Source organism: Mesoplodon bidens (assembly GCF_964165515.1).
Source record: "Mesoplodon bidens genome assembly, chromosome: 1".
Classification (NCBI taxonomy): domain Eukaryota; kingdom Metazoa; phylum Chordata; class Mammalia; order Artiodactyla; family Ziphiidae; genus Mesoplodon; species Mesoplodon bidens.
In genome coordinates, this window is record NC_138176.1 from 47506232 (window position 1) to 47526607 (window position 20376).

General features: G+C 46.1%; 1 protein-coding gene and 2 long non-coding RNA genes across 5 annotated transcripts in view; 2 read left to right on the plus strand and 1 right to left on the minus strand.

Moving 5' to 3' along the window:
- The window catches only part of RASSF4 (Ras association domain family member 4), a 36556-nt gene extending 28208 nt beyond the window's left edge, over nt 1-8348 (plus strand). For 2 of the 3 annotated variants that reach the window (XM_081240420.1, XM_081240419.1), the window contains exons 7-11: nt 2395-2496; nt 2768-2819; nt 3443-3564; nt 4422-4519; nt 5908-8348. In XM_081240420.1, the coding sequence (XP_081096546.1) occupies nt 2395-2496; nt 2768-2819; nt 3443-3564; nt 4422-4519; nt 5908-5968 (435 nt within the window). In that variant the 3' untranslated portion in view covers nt 5969-8348. The remainder of the gene's footprint in view (nt 1-2394; nt 2497-2767; nt 2820-3442; nt 3565-4421; nt 4520-5907) is intronic. The other variant, XM_081240421.1, reaches the window with a different exon arrangement.
- Nucleotides 184-13635, minus strand: LOC308620647. The gene is made up of 4 exons (XR_014016351.1): nt 13547-13635; nt 13241-13380; nt 8586-8617; nt 184-380 (listed from the first exon to the last, which is right to left on the minus strand). It is a non-coding gene; the product is annotated as an uncharacterized lncRNA (long non-coding RNA).
- Nucleotides 13636-13754: 119 nt separating this feature from the next.
- On the plus strand, nt 13755-19284 carry LOC308620642. Its single transcript, XR_014016350.1, has 3 exons — nt 13755-14031; nt 16667-17926; nt 18143-19284. It is a non-coding gene; the product is annotated as an uncharacterized lncRNA (long non-coding RNA).
- Nucleotides 19285-20376: the final 1092 nt, after the last annotated feature.

Consider the following 20376-nt stretch of genomic DNA (forward strand, 5'->3'; position numbering starts at 1 on the left):
ACGTTAGTCATTGCAAATGTCACAGGGACATGGAGATGTCTGAGCACTCTGTAGCCTTTGAAATGAACAAATGAACAGTGAGGGCTTTCATCACAGCCTTTCATGTCCATTGGAGCCATCCTGCCAAGAAGGGCTTCTTAGCCAGCCAGCCCAACACTCAATACACTGCCCATTCAGGCCCCAGTAAGGGCAGATTTTCCCCCAGTCACAGACTTACCTGCGCTGAAATGTAGACCCATTCTTCCAGGCAAATTGAGTACCTTCCAGGACAGGAACTAGTTAGTGTCTTAGGCATGTTGGACAGTTGATTCACATCTCCTGGATGAGTAAGGGGCTCCCTCTTTTTCGCCCTGCCCTACATGCATTCAGAATCAGTGTCCCTAGAAATCAGGCAACAAAGTACTTGAGTCACAGGCAACAAATAAAAAAAAAAATTCCTAGAATTAACTTCCTGGGGTTGTTATTCCAGGTTTTATTTCTTAGAACTGTACACTATTGCTTCACTCAATTATTTTCCAAAAGTGTTCTTATTCACAGTAATGTTGGCTTGATTTCCAGACTGGGTAAAACTTAGTACTTGTTTTCACTGCTTTGCCCTGGCCTGTTAGATTCAAATGTGTTCTGTGAGGGGAAAACCATTGTGGTTAGAGACAGGAAAACAGCCACGGTACCCTTGTTCCTACTTGGAGTTGGTTGGTATCTTCTTGAGAAAAGACTTCAGGCAGAAGAAACACTAACAATGTCTTATTGACATGACCTTTCTTCTCCTAGAAATAGCCTGACTTCTGTATTCTATATTCTTAGAAACTGAGAACCTAGGCTGGCTTTCTGTATCACCCAGAGGCATTCTACATTTCACTGTGCAGAAGGCAGGTCCAAGTTTGAGTCTGGCTCTGGTACTTGGGGACCAGCTGTGGACACTGAACAAGTCCCTCATGCACCCCGAGCCCCTACTGGGAAAAGCAGAGCTAGGGCCATACAGGAGGAATGTGTGAATTGGAATTTGGAAAGCAAGGAGGGGCTTACCCACACGGAAGTCAGACATGCAGGGAGGCCCCTGTGCCACAGTGGTGAAGCATGGGGTTTGGGGCAGCTCTGCCCTTTCTAGATGGGTGATGCTGACAAGCCACTTAACCTGTCCAAGCTTCCATGTCTTTCCTAAGAAAAGGGGACTAGTGACAGGTACTTCTAAGGGCTGTTGTGAGAATTAAATCAAAGATTATATATAAAGTGTTTAGCAGGCTTACTACCTAGCTGGTGATCATTGAGGACTTAATAAGCCTCAGACAATGCCCCGGTTGACTTTCATGGATGGTGTCTCATAAACAAAGGCAAGATACCTGTGAGAATGTCACAGGCCCCCATAACTGTGCAGAAGCCATGTGGCTAGAGCACAGGGTACTTGGGAGGGAACCATGTATCACATGTGCATAACATGAGAGGAGCCATGGATGGCACTGTCTAGGCTGTGGGATATGCTGTAAGACAGTACTTCTCAAAGTGTACCCTACAGATAGCATCACGGGGCATTTTCCTCAAATGCAGATTTTTGTTTGTTTGTTTGTTTGCGGTACGCAGGCCTCTCACTGTTGTGGCCTCTCCCATTGCAGAGCACAGGCTCCGGACGCGCAGGCTCAGTAGTTGTGGCTCACGGGCCCAGCCGCTCCGCGGCATGTGGGATCTTCCCGGACCGAGGCATGAGCCCGTGTCCCCTGCATTAGCAGGCAGACTCTCAACCACTGCACCACCAGGGAAGCCCTCAAATGCAGATTTTGATCCAGGAGTCTGGACTGGGGGGGCCTGAGACTGTATGCTGACACAGCTGATCCAGAACACCTTTGAGTTGCAGAATTTCTGAAAGGTTGTTCCTCTGGCCAACAGTGTGGGTAATGGATTGAAAGGGCAGAGACTGGAAGGGGAGAGTTGAGAAGCTGATGCAGTGTAAGCAGAGGGGCTCACCTCAGGCACCGATGGGAGCATGGAGAGGAGTGGACAGATTCGAGAATGTTCAGCCTTAGGATCGGCAGACACTTGGTGATTTGATTGATAGAAAGAGTGAAGGAGAGACTGGTTCCCCCAGCCCCTTGTGAGTGACTTCTACGGCCCTGGTTCCTGGAATCCAGAGAGCTGGACCTTATAGCTTTGTAGGCATCTTTCTTAGAGGCCTCTGTAAGATGTGAGCTGTTACAGCTTCCCTGCGCGTGCCCAGATCTGGGCACAGCTTGTGTGTGGATCTTTGTGGCTGGATAGACGCAGGGGTTCCCGAAGCCCAGGTTCGCCTGCTGCTCCAGCCTGCTCAGCACCATCTGGCCGACAGTATGCCCAGACCCTGTGTGATGTCAGCCCCGTGTCCCCTCTGGACTTGCCCTGAACTGCCTCCCCCTTCCTGTACAGACCTCCGTGTTTACTCCCGCCTATGGGTCCACGACCAACGTGAGAGTGAACAGCACCATGACCACCCTGCAGGTGCTCACCCTGCTGCTGAACAAGTTCCGAGTAAGTCTGGCCACAGACGGCCCTGCCCCAGTTGCTGGTGGTTTGCTGTTTTGTTGGGGGAGGGGGCTGGGGAAAGCCATGGCTCCTGGCTAGAAGGATGACCAGGGTTTCCTCACCTGAGCTGGCATCTCTGGGAATTTAAGCAGAGAGAGGGGAGGGTCCCTGGGGATTTGTGTGTGCGGCACTGAGGCTGTGGTTATTACCAGGGGTCCCTCTCTGTCTCTCCTGTCTGGAAAGGCCATGTTCTGACTTCCTGTTACTGCCTGTGCAGGTGGAAAATGGTCCCAGTGAGTTTGCACTCTACATCGTTCACGAGTCTGGGGGTAAGTGTCTGCCTTTGCTTCCCGATCATGAAAACAAAAGTCCCTGTCCATTTGGCAAGCTCACCAGCTGTGCTCCTTCTCTGAGGGCTGGGCTGGCTTGTGCAGCGGGCACGGGGCAGGTGCCCTCCTGGCCTTGGGACATGCTATGCCCCCACCACGAGCACCCCTCCCAGGCCCAAATCCAGGCACATTGTCATCCCTTTCAGAATCCCACCAAAACCACATGGTAAGCCGCTCTCTCCAGTAGGTTCAGCAGGGAGTGGGGAGGAATGTGCATCTGAGTCTTCAAGATAGATCAGAAGCCCCTCGCCCACTGAGAACTGCTGTTGCAGAACTTGTACTGCCTGGCCCTATGTCCAGTGCTGCACAGCCCAGGTCTGATAACTGAGCAGGCCTGGCCTCCCCAAGTCCACTTCCCCATCCCCTGCTCCTTTCAGCCACTGTTCCTCTCTGAGCTGGGCCTTCACTGAAGGACAGGATCACACATCATCAGGGCAGTGTCCATCACACAACACCTGGCAGTGTTGCCAGGCCCCCTGGACACCGGTCTTCCATTACGTTCCTGTCCTGGAACAAAGAGACACAGAGATGCCATGAATTTTGTCCACCACCTTCTTTTTCAGAGAGGACAAAATTAAAAGACTCCGAGTACCCACTGATTTCCAGAATCCTGCACGGGCCCTGTGAGAAGATCGCCAGGATATTCCTGATGGAAGCTGACTTGGGCGAGGAAGTCCCCCACGATGTGAGTGAGGGCTGAGGCTCGGGGAGGCCTGCTCCTGAGTTACGGGCTGGGGGACAGCATGGCGGACTCCCAAGGGCTCTTAAGGTGACCTTGGGCAGAGCCCTCTTGGGCGATGCTTCCAGGGCCCCCATGGCCGTTCTGAAGGACCAGAACAGTATTGGTTTCAGCCCTTCTTCTTCCTGTCAGCCACCACCAGATGTATCAGCTGGCTCAGGGGAGATAAGAAGTTGGGTCTTAGAAAACCACAGCCTGGCCTTTCCCCTTCAGACAGATAGAATCTTTTCCTTCATTGGAGCGTGTTTTGTTGTCATTGCATTAAAGACCCACAACAAGGGCTCCTTAACTAGGGCTTAACTAGGGCTTATGGAAGGGACCCTGTGGAGGTCTGTGTCTCAGGACAGCCTGAGTCCTGGCTGGGCAATGGGCACATTTCCAAACTCCCTGCACAGAAAAGGCTTATAGGGTGTGGACCCCAAGGAGAAGGCCCAGTGACCCTGTATCCCTTGAGCCATTCAGACTAGTGTAGTTTCATTCCATTGTTAAAAACAATGGCATTCCCACCGTCTCCACCCCACCCCCAGAGAACACCCAGTGTAACTCCACTCACTATTGAATGCTCTTCCTAAAATTCAGCTTAATCTTTCCTCCCAGGGATCATAGTTGCCTTTGAGGTAAGAATGGGCTCCATCCTCCCATCCTGGTACACACAGAGCAGTGTTGGGCGTGGGAGGAAAGCAGGACAGCCTCTTCCTTGGATTTAAGACTGCTGAATCGGCCACTATGGAAGCCACGAGGAAAAGAAAACACACTTTCGGCTTCTAATTTAAAACACATTAAAATGTTCTTGGATTTTCTAGGTCGCTCAGTACATTAAGTTTGAAATGCCGGTGCTGGACAGTTTTGTTGAAAAATTAAAAGAAGAGGAGGAAAGAGAAATAATCAAACTGACCATGAAGTAAGCAGCACTTAAAGAGCCAGTCGTGGGTACTGAACGTCAGGGCAAGTCTGCAGGGCCGAGCACCCAGGCCGGGGGCTGGGAGACCTCTCTCCTGCAGGTGTGCCAGGTGTCCTCACGCAGCTCGGGGACACCTGCTCACCCTGGCTCCCCAGCACCGCCCTCTGACCCCTTGCTCAACACTGACACCAAGCTGGGGTGACAGCCTGCCAAAATAGGGGGATGCAGCCCAGACCACTCATCTAGCCTTGGCAATCTCACCAGCACAAGACAGGCACAAGCTGCTGAAAAATGCCCAGGAGAGTCAGGCAGGAGCACGGGTGGGCCCTGGACCAGGGTTGTGTGTTCTGCTGGTGACATTGCTCTGGAGGAGCAACCGAGAGGGGAATTGCTTGTGCACCTTCAGCCTCGCCTGGGCCTTTCACGCTAGCCGGAATTCTAAGCCTGCCCCACAGCAGCGGTTATTGGAACTGCCTGCACCAGGTGATGTTTGCAGGTGCAGGGGACCAGTGCAATGGAAAGGTGAGCAGGTGTTACCTGCTGGCTCCTGGGGAAGCTACATCAGGGCCCAGCTGTGTGAGGTCAGCCAGGTTGCACATCCCAATGATCTGTCTCTCCCTCTGCAGGGGAAGCTCGGTCCCAGAGTCCCTCTTAGGAAGGGAAGGAGAGAGGCTGCTGTGAGGGCCCGTGGTCAGGGGACTGGTTCCGATTCTGGCATCTGGCTGAATGATTCTTAGAAAGGCTTCTATGTGTGCAGTCAGGCCCCATTCAGGCAGTCAGCAGAGACCTCGATCAGAGGAAACGGTCTACATGCAGTCAGCAGTGTCACCGTGGCTAGAAAGGACTTGAGGGTCACCTGGTCAGCCTGTTCGATGTACAGAGAGGAAACAGCGGCCTGAGATAAGGAGGCAGCACCACGTGACTGCAGAGCCCGGGCTTGAACGCAGGCTTCCTGATGCCTACTTTGCCGCCCTGTATACTCCAGCACACTCCTGTCTGTACTGGAGAATCTTTTTTTTTTTTTAACGTCTTTATTGGAGTATAATTGCCTTACAATGGTGTGTTAGTTTCTGCTTTATAACAAAGTGAATCAGCTATACATATACATATATCCCCATATCTTGTACTGGGGAATCTTTGGAATAGAAAGATCATTCTGCTTTGAAGCTTGACAGGGTCTGCAGCCCTGTTTGACTGCTCCTCAAAGCCAGTGGTCTTGTGGGATGTGGGCCTGGCTTTTCCCTCTCCTGGCAGAGGAGAGATAGTGGCCACTAATCAGCCGGTCAGGAGTCGTGGGTCTCCAGGCCCAGCATCTATGTGCTCCCTTGCTCGCCCCCTCCCTGTCCCCTCCAGTATCAGTGAGTCCTCTTGGCTGTGTTTCCCTCCAGGTTCCAAGCCCTGCGTCTGACGATGCTACAGCGCCTGGAGCAGCTGGTGGAGACCAAGTAGCCCACCAGCACCTGCCTCTTCCGAAGCCCCCAGCAGCCAGCGCACTCTGAGCGCTGGTGGCCGGGCCCTGATTGTCACACAGATTGGTCACACTGGCTGAGGAATCCAGCACCCGCGTTTCTACCTGTCCACCTGCCTAGGTAGCATGAGTCCCATGTCCCTGGCTCTTGGCTCCAAGGTGAGTACTCACAGTGCCCAGACCTAAGCCTGAGGAGCCAGGAACTTGCTGGGTGGGGTCTGCGTGTGAGACTGGCCTGGGCCGTGAGCAGCCCTGAAGCTGTGACGTGGGCCACTTATGTAGCTGGATAGCATGGCCAATCCTGTTCACTCCACATGTCTCCTGCTCAGTAGAGCAGGAAGTGACCTTGTTTCTAGGGCGTGGGCTCCATCTGCTGTCCCAGTGCCCAGCCCAGAATCACAAGCCCTTATCCTCATTCAAACACATGAGCCACTAGACCCCCGTCTGCCCTCGTCTCATGCTGCCACTCAGAAACTCCGCAGGGGAAAGCAAGGGCTGCCAGCGGGTATGGGATGTGCGATGCTCCCAGCCATCACTTCACCATGGCGTCCCTGGCCCTCAAGCCTCTGATGTCACTCCATGAGCCTCACATAGCCCCGTGCCCCGGCAGCAGAGGTCAGACTGGGAGTAAGACCACCAGCAGCCCATCTTCTCTCTGCAACACGCACTCTGAGCTTCCTCAGCAAGACCTGAAGGGATTCTTATAAGGAGCTCGCTGCAAGAAATATGTCAATTTGATCACATTGAGGAGGTGACCCACGTGGCATTGAAAGGGTGCTGCCAGGGTGCGTGCGGGTCCAGGAGCTGTCCAGGGACTGCCGGCAGTGGCTTGGGAAGGCCGCGCTCTGCCCCGTTGCTGCTCTCCTCGGACACCTGTGTGCCTCCTGCCCTCTCTGGGTGTGTGTTCCTCCCCTCTCAATACTTCCCATCAAAGGGCCACCAAGGGAAAAATGTCTGTTTGGGGAGAAAGGGCTTTGAATTCCCTGGGGCCAGATGCAGAACAATTTGGGTTTGTCAGCTGATGGAGAACTTCTGGAATGAACAAGAAGGCATTTGCAAAAATTGTGTAACGGTTTACATTGGTCATGTGAGGTGTTTGTCCAAAACAGAGCAAACTGGAGACCAAATTCTCCCACTGGGGCCCATGGATAGTGGCTTAAAGGGAAAAAGGATAAAGTCTCCCAAATATAGAAATTCAATATGAGGGAGATTCCCTCGGTGACTTGTGCAGCGCCCATAAAGAACAGAGCCTGGGAGCAGCCGTGCCAATAGAACCCACTGTTCAGGGTGAACTTCACAACAGGATTGCCCCGACCTGGCGCCATCTGCACAGAGGCAGGCACAGAGATGCCCAGGGGAGGTCTGCTGTAGTCTCTGCTGTCTCTGCTCGCCTTTGGCAGCATAGTTTCCTGGGTACTCAATAAAGGTGTGCTGTATTGAACTGAAGGAGTTAGGTCCAAGCTTTTTTTTTTTTTTTGCTTGTGTGTGTCCACCCTGACCCTCTGCTCTAACCTCTGACACTCTTGTCCCACAGTACGCGTGGCCGAGTTTGGCAGAAGAACCAAAGCTGAGCCACAGCCCGCGGCTCATGACACTGACACGACTCCTTCCTTTCCGTGCACATTCTTGGGGCTGGTGTGGGGCCTCAGGACAGAGGCAGCTGCAGGGCACAGAGGAGGAGTCATTGGTGGGGGTCTGTAGACAGCCTGGACAACAAGCACAAGGGTCACCCCGAATCGCAGAGTCCCAGCATCAGGAGGACCTCGGGAATCTTGCAGGGCTGGGGGTGGAGCATGGCGACAGGGTCTAGGAGAGGGTAGAGAACGACTCAAACAGGGCTCCTCAGTAAAATAGTGACATAGCTCCCAGACCGTTATTTATAAGCTCAGGTCAAGGACAACTGTTGTCCATTGTTCAGCAGTAATTGAGGGACCGCCTTGTGCCAGACCTGTGCTCAGCCCTAGAGGGACAAAGACAGAGCCATGCTGTGCCCTGTGTTCAGGAGTCTCAGACAAGACCTGGGAGAAGCAGGCCACACACCCTGGATGGTCAGGGGGCCAGCAGGGCAGAGAGATGGTGAAGGTCCCTGGAAGGAGGCCCAAGGCTGAGCCCGACTTGCCTAAGAGAGTGTGTGTGACATTCTAGCCTGAAGAGGCCTGCCAGCCCTGGAGCAGACAGGGCCTGGCACATGGGAAGCCATCAGATGAAGAAACCCTCTGTAAACATCCCAGTTGTTTTGTTTTCTTTCAGTCGTTACAATATTACTTCATTTAAGGCCTGTCTTGATACGTGTCACTTGTGAAATAGAATTATCAAAACTAACTTCTGAATAACATAGCTAAGAAATCACTAACAAGTTGTACAAAAAGGGGAAAATGGGGGCTTCTCTGGTGGCGCAGTGGTTGAGGGTCCTCCTGCGGATGCAGGGGACACAGGTTCATACCCCGGTCCGGGAAGATCCCACATGCCGCGGAGCGGCTAGGCCCGTGAGCCATGGCCGCTGAGCCTGCGCGTCTGGAGCCTGTGCTCCGCAACGGGAGAGGCCTGCGTACCGCAAAAAAAAAAATAAATAAAGGGGGGGAAAATGTACAGACATACCTCAGAGATGTTGCAGGGTTGGTTCCAGGCCACTGCAATAAAGCAAATATCACAATAAAGTGAGTCACACAAATTGGTTTCCCAGTGCATATAAAAGTTACATTTATGCCCTACTATAGTCTATTAAGTGTACAATAGCATTATGTCTAAAAAAACAATGTACGTACCTTAATTTTAAAATACTTTATTGCTAAAAATAATGCTAACAATCATCTGAGCCAAGTTGTAATCTTTTTGCAATAGTAACATCAACGATTATTGATCACAGATCACCATAACAAATATAATAATAATGAAAGGCTTGAAAATTGTGATGTCAACTGAAAAAAAAAAACACACAACCTAAAATTTGTGAGTTACGTTTTATTTGGGGACCTTACTGAGAACTATATCCCACGAGACAGCCTGTCAGACAGCTTTGAGGAACTGTTCCAAAGAGGTAAGAGAGGAACCAAGATATGCAGGAGTTTTTGCTTAAAAAAAAAAAAAAAAAAAAAAAAAGCCAAACATGTAGTTGAACACCAAAACATGACTGCTGATCACAAAAAGCAGAAGTCTCAAGTTAATGATTTTAGTGCCTTTTGGTGTATGGGAAGATGCAAGAGTCTGCGTTCATTAAAATTATTCCTTAGATACGCATCTTAACTATCTAGGGCCAGTATCCTATTTTTCTCCATCCTAAGCTGCCCTCAGGGTGCACCCCTTGGAGCAGCTGCAGTGGCTGATGTCTTGATAGCACCAACATTTCTTGTTTACTGAAATGGCTGTCTACATTTTTTTTGTCCACAGTGAGAATTACCAAAATGTGACACAGAAACACAAAGTGAGCAAACGTTATTGGGAAAATGGCACCAATAGATTTATTCAATGCAGGGTTGCCACAAACCTTCAATTAAAACAAACAAAAAAAAATGCAATACCTGTGAAGCACTATAAAGCAAAGCACAATAAAACAAGGTATGCCTGTGCACTTCTGCGATCATCTGAGGGGTTACAAAACTTTTTATCAACACTACTTGCTTTTCAGAGGCAATTTGAAAAGCTGCTAATTCAGCTCACCCTGACACCACAATTTCAGACTTTCTCTGTTTGGCTCTGCGGTTTCCTGATGGTTTGTATGGGAGTTCCATGTGCCTCTCTCCACAGAGCTTAGATTATTTGTCATATGTTGCTTAACTCACTGGTATCGCAGGTAGTAAATGTTATCCAAAGATAAAGTGAAGATTCCTGTGATGAGTGTCCTCTCTTAAAACAGGACAGTCTTCCCAGGTCAGGCCTCCAGAACCAGGAAGAATAATAAATACAGGATAAAATCAACATGATTGCAAAAGATCTGAACTCAGGAAAAACAGGGTGATTTGCCCAGAGCAAATTACCAGAAGGAATCAAAAACCAGCTTGTTTTTCCCACAATGACAACCATATGCTACCTGCTTAGAATGTTTACCAGAAAATGGATTAAAGACCTTCCCACTGTTAAAATAAAGCCATTCGTTCACCCAGGATACATCTGGCCCCTTAGTCCTAGGGAAACAAAGCACAAGGCTTATCCTGTCGGATCAGGTGATCTGTGGAGAAGCTGGCAATACACAATGTGCCCATGTGGGCAGGACACAGGTGCCCTGCAGCTGCAAAGCAGCAGTGGGATATTTTTGTCAGGTGCCCTGCTGGGCAGCAGCCTCCCTGCCCCTCAGTCCCTCAGCCATGATCGGGCAGGAAAGGCAGTCGGACTCAAGCCTCTCCAAATGTAAAAACAGCAAGTGCAAGTGCTGTATTTAGCCCCCATGAGCTGTGATTGTCTGGGAGAACGCCAGCTGCTGACCTGCCCTTGGACTCCCAGCATTCGGGTGGGGCTCTGCTGCCTCCTGGCTGGGCTTCTAACAGAGATGTTTTCTGCAAACTCAGGAATGGGAATTCCCAGAGTTTCCTTTCCCAGAGAACCCAAAGGAAACAGAAAGCAAAGTCTCAGTCTTGGTGGACAGAACCCTTGTTCAGGGGCCCTTCATGGGAGACAGACCGCTCCTTACCGCACTTGGCCCTTGGGCCACACATGTGACCGGCTTCTTTTGCATTGTTGCCAAATGCAGACCCAAGGCAGCAGTGCTCCCTGTTAAGACAGTGCTTTTTGGTGTGTGTCTCTGTCTGTCTGCAAGGGAGTGGGATGCAAGGGACAAAGCCATAGTAAAAGGAAGCTGTCTTGCCAAGACTGTTCTCAGCCCAGAAGCCTCTTCTTCCTACAATGAGCCCTTCCAATACAACTGGGCTCAGGGACACAATGGACCCCACTGCAAGCCGTTTCCCAGAGGAACCCCAGCCATTAAGGGATCTGGCCTCTCTTGACCCAGTTTTCCCTGAAAGATGTGCTATTACGAGAACACAGCCTATCTTTGCTACCCTGACTGTACCTCCCTCCTTTCCCACCCCCACTTTCAGTTTTCTGTTTTGTAAATATCAAGTGTGACCAATTTCAATAATTTGTTTAAAAATAACCTGGAATTCTATTTGAGAGATACTGCTAGGTAGAGGTTAAGAGCATAGGCTCTGGACCCAAACTGTCTGCCACTTGTGGCCTTAGGCAAGTTACTTGCCTCCATTTTCTCATCTGTAATATGAGGATTATAACAATTCCTATCTCTTACGGTTGTGAAAGGTATATTAGCTTTGCTGTAGTAACAAGTGACAACAACAATAGTGGCTATAACAAGAGTGTTTACTTCTCTGGCCTGTTACATGTGACTGCAGGTGGATCCAAATGGGCTTATGTGGCTCCGCTCTACATGTCTTCTCATCCTGGGCTGAAGGCTGAAGGAGCAGCCCCTACACGGGACATATTATTCTTGAGGCAGAGGGGAAGGACAGAGTGGTGGCAGAAACACAGTGACCCAAAGCTTCTTCTGGGATGGGCTATACTTTGTGTCCACACACATGCAGTTAGCCACTGCTACTCACATGTAAAGTCAACATCAGTGGGATGGGCTATCGTTCACTAGAAGACAATGAAAGTCACACAGGATTAAGCAGGGATGTTAAATCCAAGAAGGGTAGAGCAAATGCTCAGGAGCAGACATATCACAGGAATATTGAATGAGGCACTGCCACTGCTTCAAACAGTGCCTAGAACATAATAGGCACTCAGTAAGTGTTGGCTATTATTATACTAAGGAATAAACTGAGGGCATAAAACCCTGTTTTCTCTCCCTCTCTTTTCCTTTTACCCTTTATTCTTCCTCCCCTCCCCACCCCATAACCTTTTCTATCTCTTGCCCCTCTCCATCCTTACCTCCTACTCTGTCCACTCTTGGCCACCCATAGCCCTGTATTTCCTGACTTTTGTCTCTCTCCTTTTAAATTTCATCTTTCTTTACCCAATTCCCTACTTCTCTAACCTACACATCTCTGGGCCTCTGTAGCTGGCCCATTTGTTTTTAGGTACAGGCAAAAGGGATAATCCACCTTTATGTGGGACATGAAGTTAGTTTTAACTAATAACTCTCTTACTAATAAAATTTTTTGAATAAATTATTATTATTTTAATGTACATAGAGCAAACAGTTCCATCAGATCATTTTTGTTCTTGAAACTTTTCCTAAACTATCTTTGACCATTGTCCCCTACCCCTACCCCCTCCAGCCACCAGCATCAACCACTTATAACAATTTAATAATAAAATAACAATGCCTCATATTTCTTATGTGTTAGGCATTGTGCTAAGTGCCTTACATTATCTTATTTAATCTTTACAACAGTCCAGCTATCATCTAGATAACTGAGCTGACACTCCCTGTCCAGGCCTTAGTCAGTTTCACGCTTTGCCATCTGCAGAGCAGAAAGCTCCAGCTTGAGATCTGAACCTCTGATCTAGTCTGGCCTGTGCCATCAACTCGCTGTGCACTTCAGACAAGTTTCCCTCTCAGCCTTATTTTACTGCTCTTTAAGACGGATACGAGGATCACTGCTTCGCAAGGCTATAAAGATGAATGACCAGAGAATAGATGTAAAAGCACTTTGTAAAGAAGCATCTTATAAATTCATTCATTCAACAAATACTTGCTGAGTGCCTGCTACCTTCTGAGCACTGTTCTTAGCACTACAGATATAACAAAGAACAAGAGACAGATCGTGACAACTTTGTGTGCCACTGTGAGGCCATGAGCTTTTGCTGTAATAACATGGGAAGCCTTTGGAGGATTTTGAACAAAATGAATGACATGATCTGACTTGGGTTTTAAGAAGATCACTCTGGGGCTGTGAACAGACGTAGGGAGACCAGTGAGGAAGCCAATGCAATAATCCAGACAGGAGATAACAGCAGCTTGGTGGAGTTTATAGCAGTGGAGGTGTTGATAGTGGCTCAATTCTGGATATATTTTGAAGATCGAGCCAACAGAATTATAGATGGCTTGGATTTGGGTTTGGGGTGAAAAAGGAAACAACAGTGTCATCAAGATTTTTGACCTGAGCAATTGGAAAATTGGAATTGTCAACTGTCGGGATGACGACTGATGAAGGAACAGGTTAGGTGAATATCAGAAGTTCATCTGGGGGTATGTTAGGTTCGGGATGTCCATTACACATGCAAATAGCATTGGGTAATTAACTGGATATATAAGTCTAGAGTTCAGTAATATTTGCATCCCAAGTTTGGACTGGAATTACCAGTTAGGGAGTCTTCAGCAACTACAGATGGTATCTGAAGCCATTAGACTGAAGGAGTTCCAGAGGCAAACGAGGGCCCGGAGAGAAGAGAGGAGATGGCGTGACCCAGCACAGGTTAGGTTGGCGGAGGGAGAGGTTGGCTGTAAGAAATGAGAACCAGGAGAGATCATTACCAAAGAGAAACAAGGGGGTGTGTTGAAAATCACGAGACTTTGGAGGCAAAAAGACCCATTCCAATCCTTGGCCATCCACTTATACACTGTCTGAACTAGAGCAAACTTCTACTCTAAGCCTTGGTTTCCTTACCTGTAAAATGAGTATGATCGTTCCCATTTTGTAAGGGCATTTTGGTATAATCAAATAAGGTGACTCATGAAAACTATCAGGAACAGTTTAGGCTCTCCAAAAGTACTTCTATATAATTAATAATTAAACAATATTTGTAGAAAGAATGAAGTCTCGGGGTGGGACAGGCTGGTGTTGCGTTTCAAAAGCCGCGACACACAGGCTGCAGCTCGTCGGCCCTGTGGGTGGCTCCTCCATCTCAAAGGGAGAAGACCACAGGTCTTGTGGTCCAGGGGGCCACAGGACGCCTTCCAGGGGTAGGAGAGGAAAACGAAACGACAGGAAGAAACGAAAAGTTGCTTTTTTCCGCTGGGCCCGTGAGCATAGAGGGTCACTCCGCCAGGATCCTAGAGCGACCGCGCTGCGCAGGCGAACGGCTCGGCCTGCACTTCCGGCGGCGCGAAGGGCGCGGGGCGAGCGAGCTAGGGCGGCGGCGGGCTGGCGCGGTGAGTGGGCCGGGGCCTCAAGAGCGCGAGCTGGCCGCAGTGGGGCGGTGCCGGCTGGGCAGCGGGTTGCCGGGCGCGGCTTCGGTCCTCAACTCTCGGCTGCCCGAGGGCTCTGCGCTGGCTGGCGCCGGGGGCGGAGGGAGCGGGGCGGGCCCGGCCTGCGAGGAGCGCTAGCCAGAGGCCTCGGGAGAGCGGAGACCTTAACGGAAGCCCGGGCGAGTTGAGGCCAGAGGAGGACAGGCCCGGGATCGTGAGCCGCATTCCTTACGCCCTCCATCAGGCGCATGTCAGGATAAAACAGATTGAACCAAGCGCTTGGGTAGCACCGGTCTGTTCTGAGCGACTTACAGACTCATTTAAACTTCTAACACCATGCTAATGTAGTGGCTTTATTGTCATCCCCATTTTATGGACGAGAAAGCAGGCACATTCCAGTGAGGCGTATTCGCATGGCCAACAGCTCCATTCATTCAAGTCTCCCTTAATACCCGCACCTGCTGTGAAATGAGGCTGAGCACCAGTCGGAGCGCTGGACTTGGCGTTGGAAGTTGGGGCTGCAGTCTGTTCTGCCACTAAGAATACAGGCTCTGGGGTCAGGCTAATAGGGGGTGGGACCCTGGCCGAAGTATACCTGCCTTTCCTTAGAAATGGAAGTAAAATGAAGATAATCCCATAAACCTGCTCTGAGAATTAAATAAGATAGCACAGTGACTGGCACCCAGGCTGCCTCTTGGTATGATTTCCTCATCTGTAGTGTTCTAGATGGTTTAGATAGTCTCTGAGTTTCCTACTAGAACTGACTTCTGTAGTGTTGAAAAATAAATGTGGGGTTTCTTTCAGTGTGTAATTACCATTATAGCTATTTTTGAACACCAACATCATGTACCTGACATACCTCCTTGTAATAGATGTTCTATAAATATTTACTAAAGTTAAGAAATGAGTAGTGCTCTCTCTGTAATTTTGTGTTGTATGCAGTTTGCTCTTTCTGATACTTACCTTCATTGCAGCAGATATACTTAAATACACGAAGTCTCAACACTGTCAGGTCTGGAGTCTCAATTATACAATAAGATGATGGAAAGGCAAGAACAATGATGTAATTTTTGTTTTCAGTTATTTGCTTTGTAAGCTTGTGTGCAGAGACCCAGGGTAATTATTCCCATTTTAAAGTCTACTTTCTGACAATAAGATGTGGAAATTAGTTCCAATAATTGTATTACCTTTGCAGTCCTAGGTTTTCCCACATTGTCCCCTATTTGGACTTTGTGCTTCTTTGGTTGTGGCCATTATTTTAAGTAACCTTATAAGTAATTAAATGAAATTCATTTACTTGAAATTTTGAATTTTTGTAGCATGTAGGTATTTTTAAAATTCCATCCTATTTTTACATGTAAACTTACTTTCTTCTCCTCCTCTTCTTGTGTTTTACCTACCACCTTTTATTCTGTTGCATTACACTATCAAGTAAAAGTTCTTTTGAAAATTTTCTTTCTCAAAAAAAAAATTGCTCTTTTCAAGTTTTCAAAGTATTGCCCTCTTTCTTGGATCATTGGAATCGAGAGGAAATAATTATGAAATATCTCTTCATTGACATTTTCCTCATCCAGTATTTATTGAATAGATTCACAGAAATTTTCCACTCCTTATAGAGTAGTTCTTACATTCAAAACAACTTATGCTACAAAGTTAGAACTCAGTTGCTCTCTAAAGCTGTGAAAGTAGAATGGCTAAACAAACAAGGATAAACAGAAATATTTAACAAAGTAGTAGTATTTGTCATTTCTTTCTAATTTGGACACCTTAATGAGTCACCCATGAGTATAAGTTTAACATGGGAGTAAATATTAAAATATAATGATAATCTATTACCCAAATTTTGATTGTCTTTTGGAGTTCTTTTATTCCCATTAAGATATTACATTGTCTCCACTTTTTAATCTCATTTGTTATTGTCCAACAAAAATTTAGATTTCATATTATCACTTTTTTTTTTTTGTCCTGTCCCAACAGACAAAAACTCCAAAGGTAAATTTGGTTATATTTATTAAGTTTGGACTCTGGAATTATTAGAATTATTTTGCAAGTATTTTTTGCCAGAATTGTCTTTGTTTTTATATATATTGAATACATTAAAAAAATTTTTATTGGAGTATAGTTGCTTTACAATGTTGTGTTAGTTTCTACTGTACAGCAAATACATATATACATATGTATATATACATATACAGCAAATATATATATATACATATATCCCCTTTTTTGGATTTCCTTCCCATTTAGATCACCACAGACACTGAGTAGAGTTCCTTGTGCTATACAGTAGTTTCTCATTAGTCATGTATTTTATACATAGTATCAGTAGTGTATATATGTCAATTCCAATCTCCCAGTTCATCCCACCCCCCCCACCCCCCTTCCCCCTTGTATTTATATGTTTGTTCTCTATGTCTGTGTCTTTCTGCTTTGTAAATAAGATCGTCTATACCAATATTTTCAGATTCCATATATATGCCTTAATATACGATATTTAATTTAAAAATGGATGCAGTTTTGATGGGCTGAAGAGATATTAAAGTTGAATAATTAACAAATCATCTATAATTTGTTTTTTATTTTTTTCTTCTACACATAGAAAATTCTGAGCTAGGAAGTGCAACATTCATTCAGAAGAAGAGTGTAGACTCTTAAGAATACATTTGGCTCTTCACCATGCGGTTAGAAAAACCTAAGGGAGGTATATCTCGGAGCTCAAGCCAAGGAAAAGTCTATGAGAACCAGCGCAAAACAGGCCGACAGCGGCAGAGATGGGGAATGACTGTTCGCTTTGAATCAAGCTTGAGTAGACTGAGAAGAAGCTTGGATGAGAAGCCTTATAAATGTGTCGAATGTGAAAAGAGTTTCAGTCAGAGCTCAACTCTTTTTCAACACCAGAAGATCCATACTGGAAAGAAATCCCATAAATGTGCTGATTGTGGAAAAAGTTTCTTTCAGAGTTCCAATCTCATTCAGCATCGACGGATCCATACTGGGGAAAAGCCCTACAAATGTGATGAGTGTGGAGAAAGGTTTAAACAGAGCTCAAATCTCATTCAGCACCAGAGAATTCATACTGGAGAAAAACCCTATCAGTGTGATGAATGTGGCCGATGTTTCAGCCAGAGTTCCCACCTCATTCAACATCAGAGAACCCACACAGGGGAGAAACCCTACCAGTGCAGTGAATGTGGCAAATGCTTCAGCCAGAGCTCTCACCTTAGGCAGCACATGAAGGTGCACAAAGAAGAGAAGCCTCGTAAAACCCGGGGCAAAAATATTAGGGCGAAAACTCACTTAGTATCATCTTGGAAAGCTGGTAAAGGAAGGAAGTCAGTGGCTGGTCTCCGCTAAGTAAAGGGCACTGCATCAGCCCTCTTTTAAAAATAAAAAGCATTTCTTTTAGAACTGGAGATATTTTTTAATAGTGCACTTAAATACTGTATCCTTTCCTAGCATGGAGACATTGGGAGTTTAATGATATTGGGCTGAGAGAAATTACATTGAGTCCAGCCTTCCTTATTTTTTATGTAACCTGGAGTACAAAAAACTGAAAATGTGTTTTGAGAGAATATAAGCTTGATCTCGTTCGAAATTGCTTCTTGCATCATTTTGACAAAACAGTCATGTTTTGATGACGTGTAGAAGTGTAATTCCAATGACTACTCAGTTGCAGGAATTTCTGTGGACGGAATACTTAAAAGGGAGAAGAAATTAATTCCATTAGTTTTGGAGTTCTGTAGTAGATGAGATTTTACGTTTGTAAAATTTTGTAGTGTATTAGCCATTGGTTTATAAGTATGACTCAAGATGCAACATATTAAAATGAATTCATGTTCACAAATTTTTTTTTTTTGCGGTATGCGGGCCTCTCACCGCTGCGGCCTCTCCCGCCGCAGAGCACAGGCTCCGGACGCGCAGGCCCAGCGGCCATGGCTCACGGGCCCAGCCGCTCCGCGGCATATGGGATCCTCCCAGACCGGGGCACGAACCTGCATCCCCTGCATCGGCAGGCGGACTCTCAACCACTGCGCCACCAGGGAGGCCCTATGTTCACAAATTTTTAATCAACGAGGTGCATCACTCTATGTTAGCTTTCCTTTGTTTCTTTCCTGCTGCTTATGGATAATTAAAGGAGTAGAATTTCCCTGTTTTTCACTAAATTGTTAGTAAGTGATACTCTAGAAGCCAAAGAGAGAACTGAATTAGACCGCAGGTCTCCTATTCCAGCTAATACTATGCTTTGTGATGGTGTTACGCCGTGTCACTTGTTTTCCAGAAATTAGAATGGATTTATGTTAGTCCATCCCCATGGCTTTGACTTCTTTTGGCATTCTCTTGTGCTCTGACAAACTGAGCTAGCCTTTTAGATCTATGAATAAATAAACCAAAATTATTTTTCCAAAACCATCTCAACTTGCAAATTAAAAATCTACAATTTACTTGCCTCCCTGCCTTCCCCTTTGAGAGCTTCATATAACCCTGATTATCTTAAATGTTTGCCTGTTGCAAAGTGAGGTTTTTAAAAAGTCAAGTGTTGGTGCATTGTAGCTCCTTTGAAATCTAAGTTTAACTTTTTCTGAGTTATATGAATTATTTACAAAACCAAACAAATTTTTTATCTTTCATCAGAACAATGCTGAGTACCAAACATTTTGATGAGCCTTCAGCTTAGGTTTTAATTTCTATTGAATGCTAACATTCTTCTGATTTTTTTTTTGTATCTTTCAAATCATAACAGTTCCTGCTGTACTCATAATGACAGTTATCCATAAAAATTTTTTTTAAATGGAGTATTTTGGATACTATTACCTTCTGTTTATTTTTCTCTTGGGAAATTGTTTTGATGTTGTAGGCAACATCTAAAATCACAGCCTTTGGAAGAATCACTTATTTTGCCTGCCTTTGATTGTCTCAAACTTGAACTTTGCCTCCCTCATGGCCTTGTATTTGAGTGCAGAGTCATAGAAGATGGCTTTGTTGACAGCATTTCATCCAATAGGATATCCACAAAGTGTTTTGTGAGTACAGGCATGCCTTGGAGTACCACAATAAAGCAAGTATCATGATGAAGTGAGTCACTTGAATTTTCTGATTTCCCAGTACATATAGAAGTTATGTTTGTACTGTACTGTAGTCTATTAACTGCAATAGCATTATGTCTAAAAAACAATGTAATACCTTAATTAAAAATACTTTATTGCTAAAAAATGCTAACCATCGTCTGAGCCTTCACTGAGTCATAGCAGTAACATCAAAGATGACTGATCACAGATCATGTAACAAATATAACAATAATAAAAATGTTTGAAATATTGCAAGAATTGCCAAAATATGACAGAAAAATGAAGTGAACAAGTGCTGTTGGAAAAATGGCACCAATAGACTCGTTTGATGGAGGGTTGACACAAACATTCAATTTGTTTAAAAAAAAAGCAGTAAAGCAAAGCACAATAAAACAAGGTATGCCTTATGAAGTGATCACAGTTATCTTTTACAAAAGACATTGTTTAGATTTGACTGATCGACTTACGTCTTCAGAGGCAGAGAAGCTATTGAATCAAATTTGAAATTGTCAGTGGCAAAAGTATTACTCCCACAAATTTAAAGGTGAGTTCAATTTTATTTTGACTTGATTCAGTGCTCCTGAGAGAAAGGGCTACCTATAAAGGGCAAGAACCATCTAATAAGTTCCTAAGGGAAATGTGAGTATTTGTATGATTTTTTTTGGCAGGTAGTGGGAGTACATCTTCAAAATAGAAATTCATAGCCACAAACAGTATTCCCCATGTTAGGGAAGTAAAGTCTGTCATTCTGTTGAGAAATATTTGTTGAATACTGGCCATGCGTAAAAGACTGGTAGAAAAGGTAATTTGTTTTAAAGTAATACTAAAAATACAGGTCATGAATATACAGTATGACTGCCATTCAAATTGGGAGAATTTACATCTGGTACAGGGAAGAAGGAAGGGATCCTGAAAGGGATGACATTTACATTAGGTTAGGGAATAGAAACCCAAAAGTCTATAGAGGCCAGATAGCTAATGTAAATGAAGTGAGAAGAGCTGAGTGCTGTAAACTGAAGTGCACATGCCCATCTAAAAGGATAACCCTGACTCAGTTTTAGCCAGTTAATGCCATGCAGAGATTCTGGCCCAGATATGCCAGGTCTTTTGATTTTTCAAGAGAAACAGATTTTAAAGTTCACATCACTTCTTAACCAGTTTGCCACACCTGAACTGTTTTGAAGGCTCTGTGTGTGACTGTGTCTGTGTTGGAGGAGGGGGTGGCAGAGGGAGAGAGCCTGGT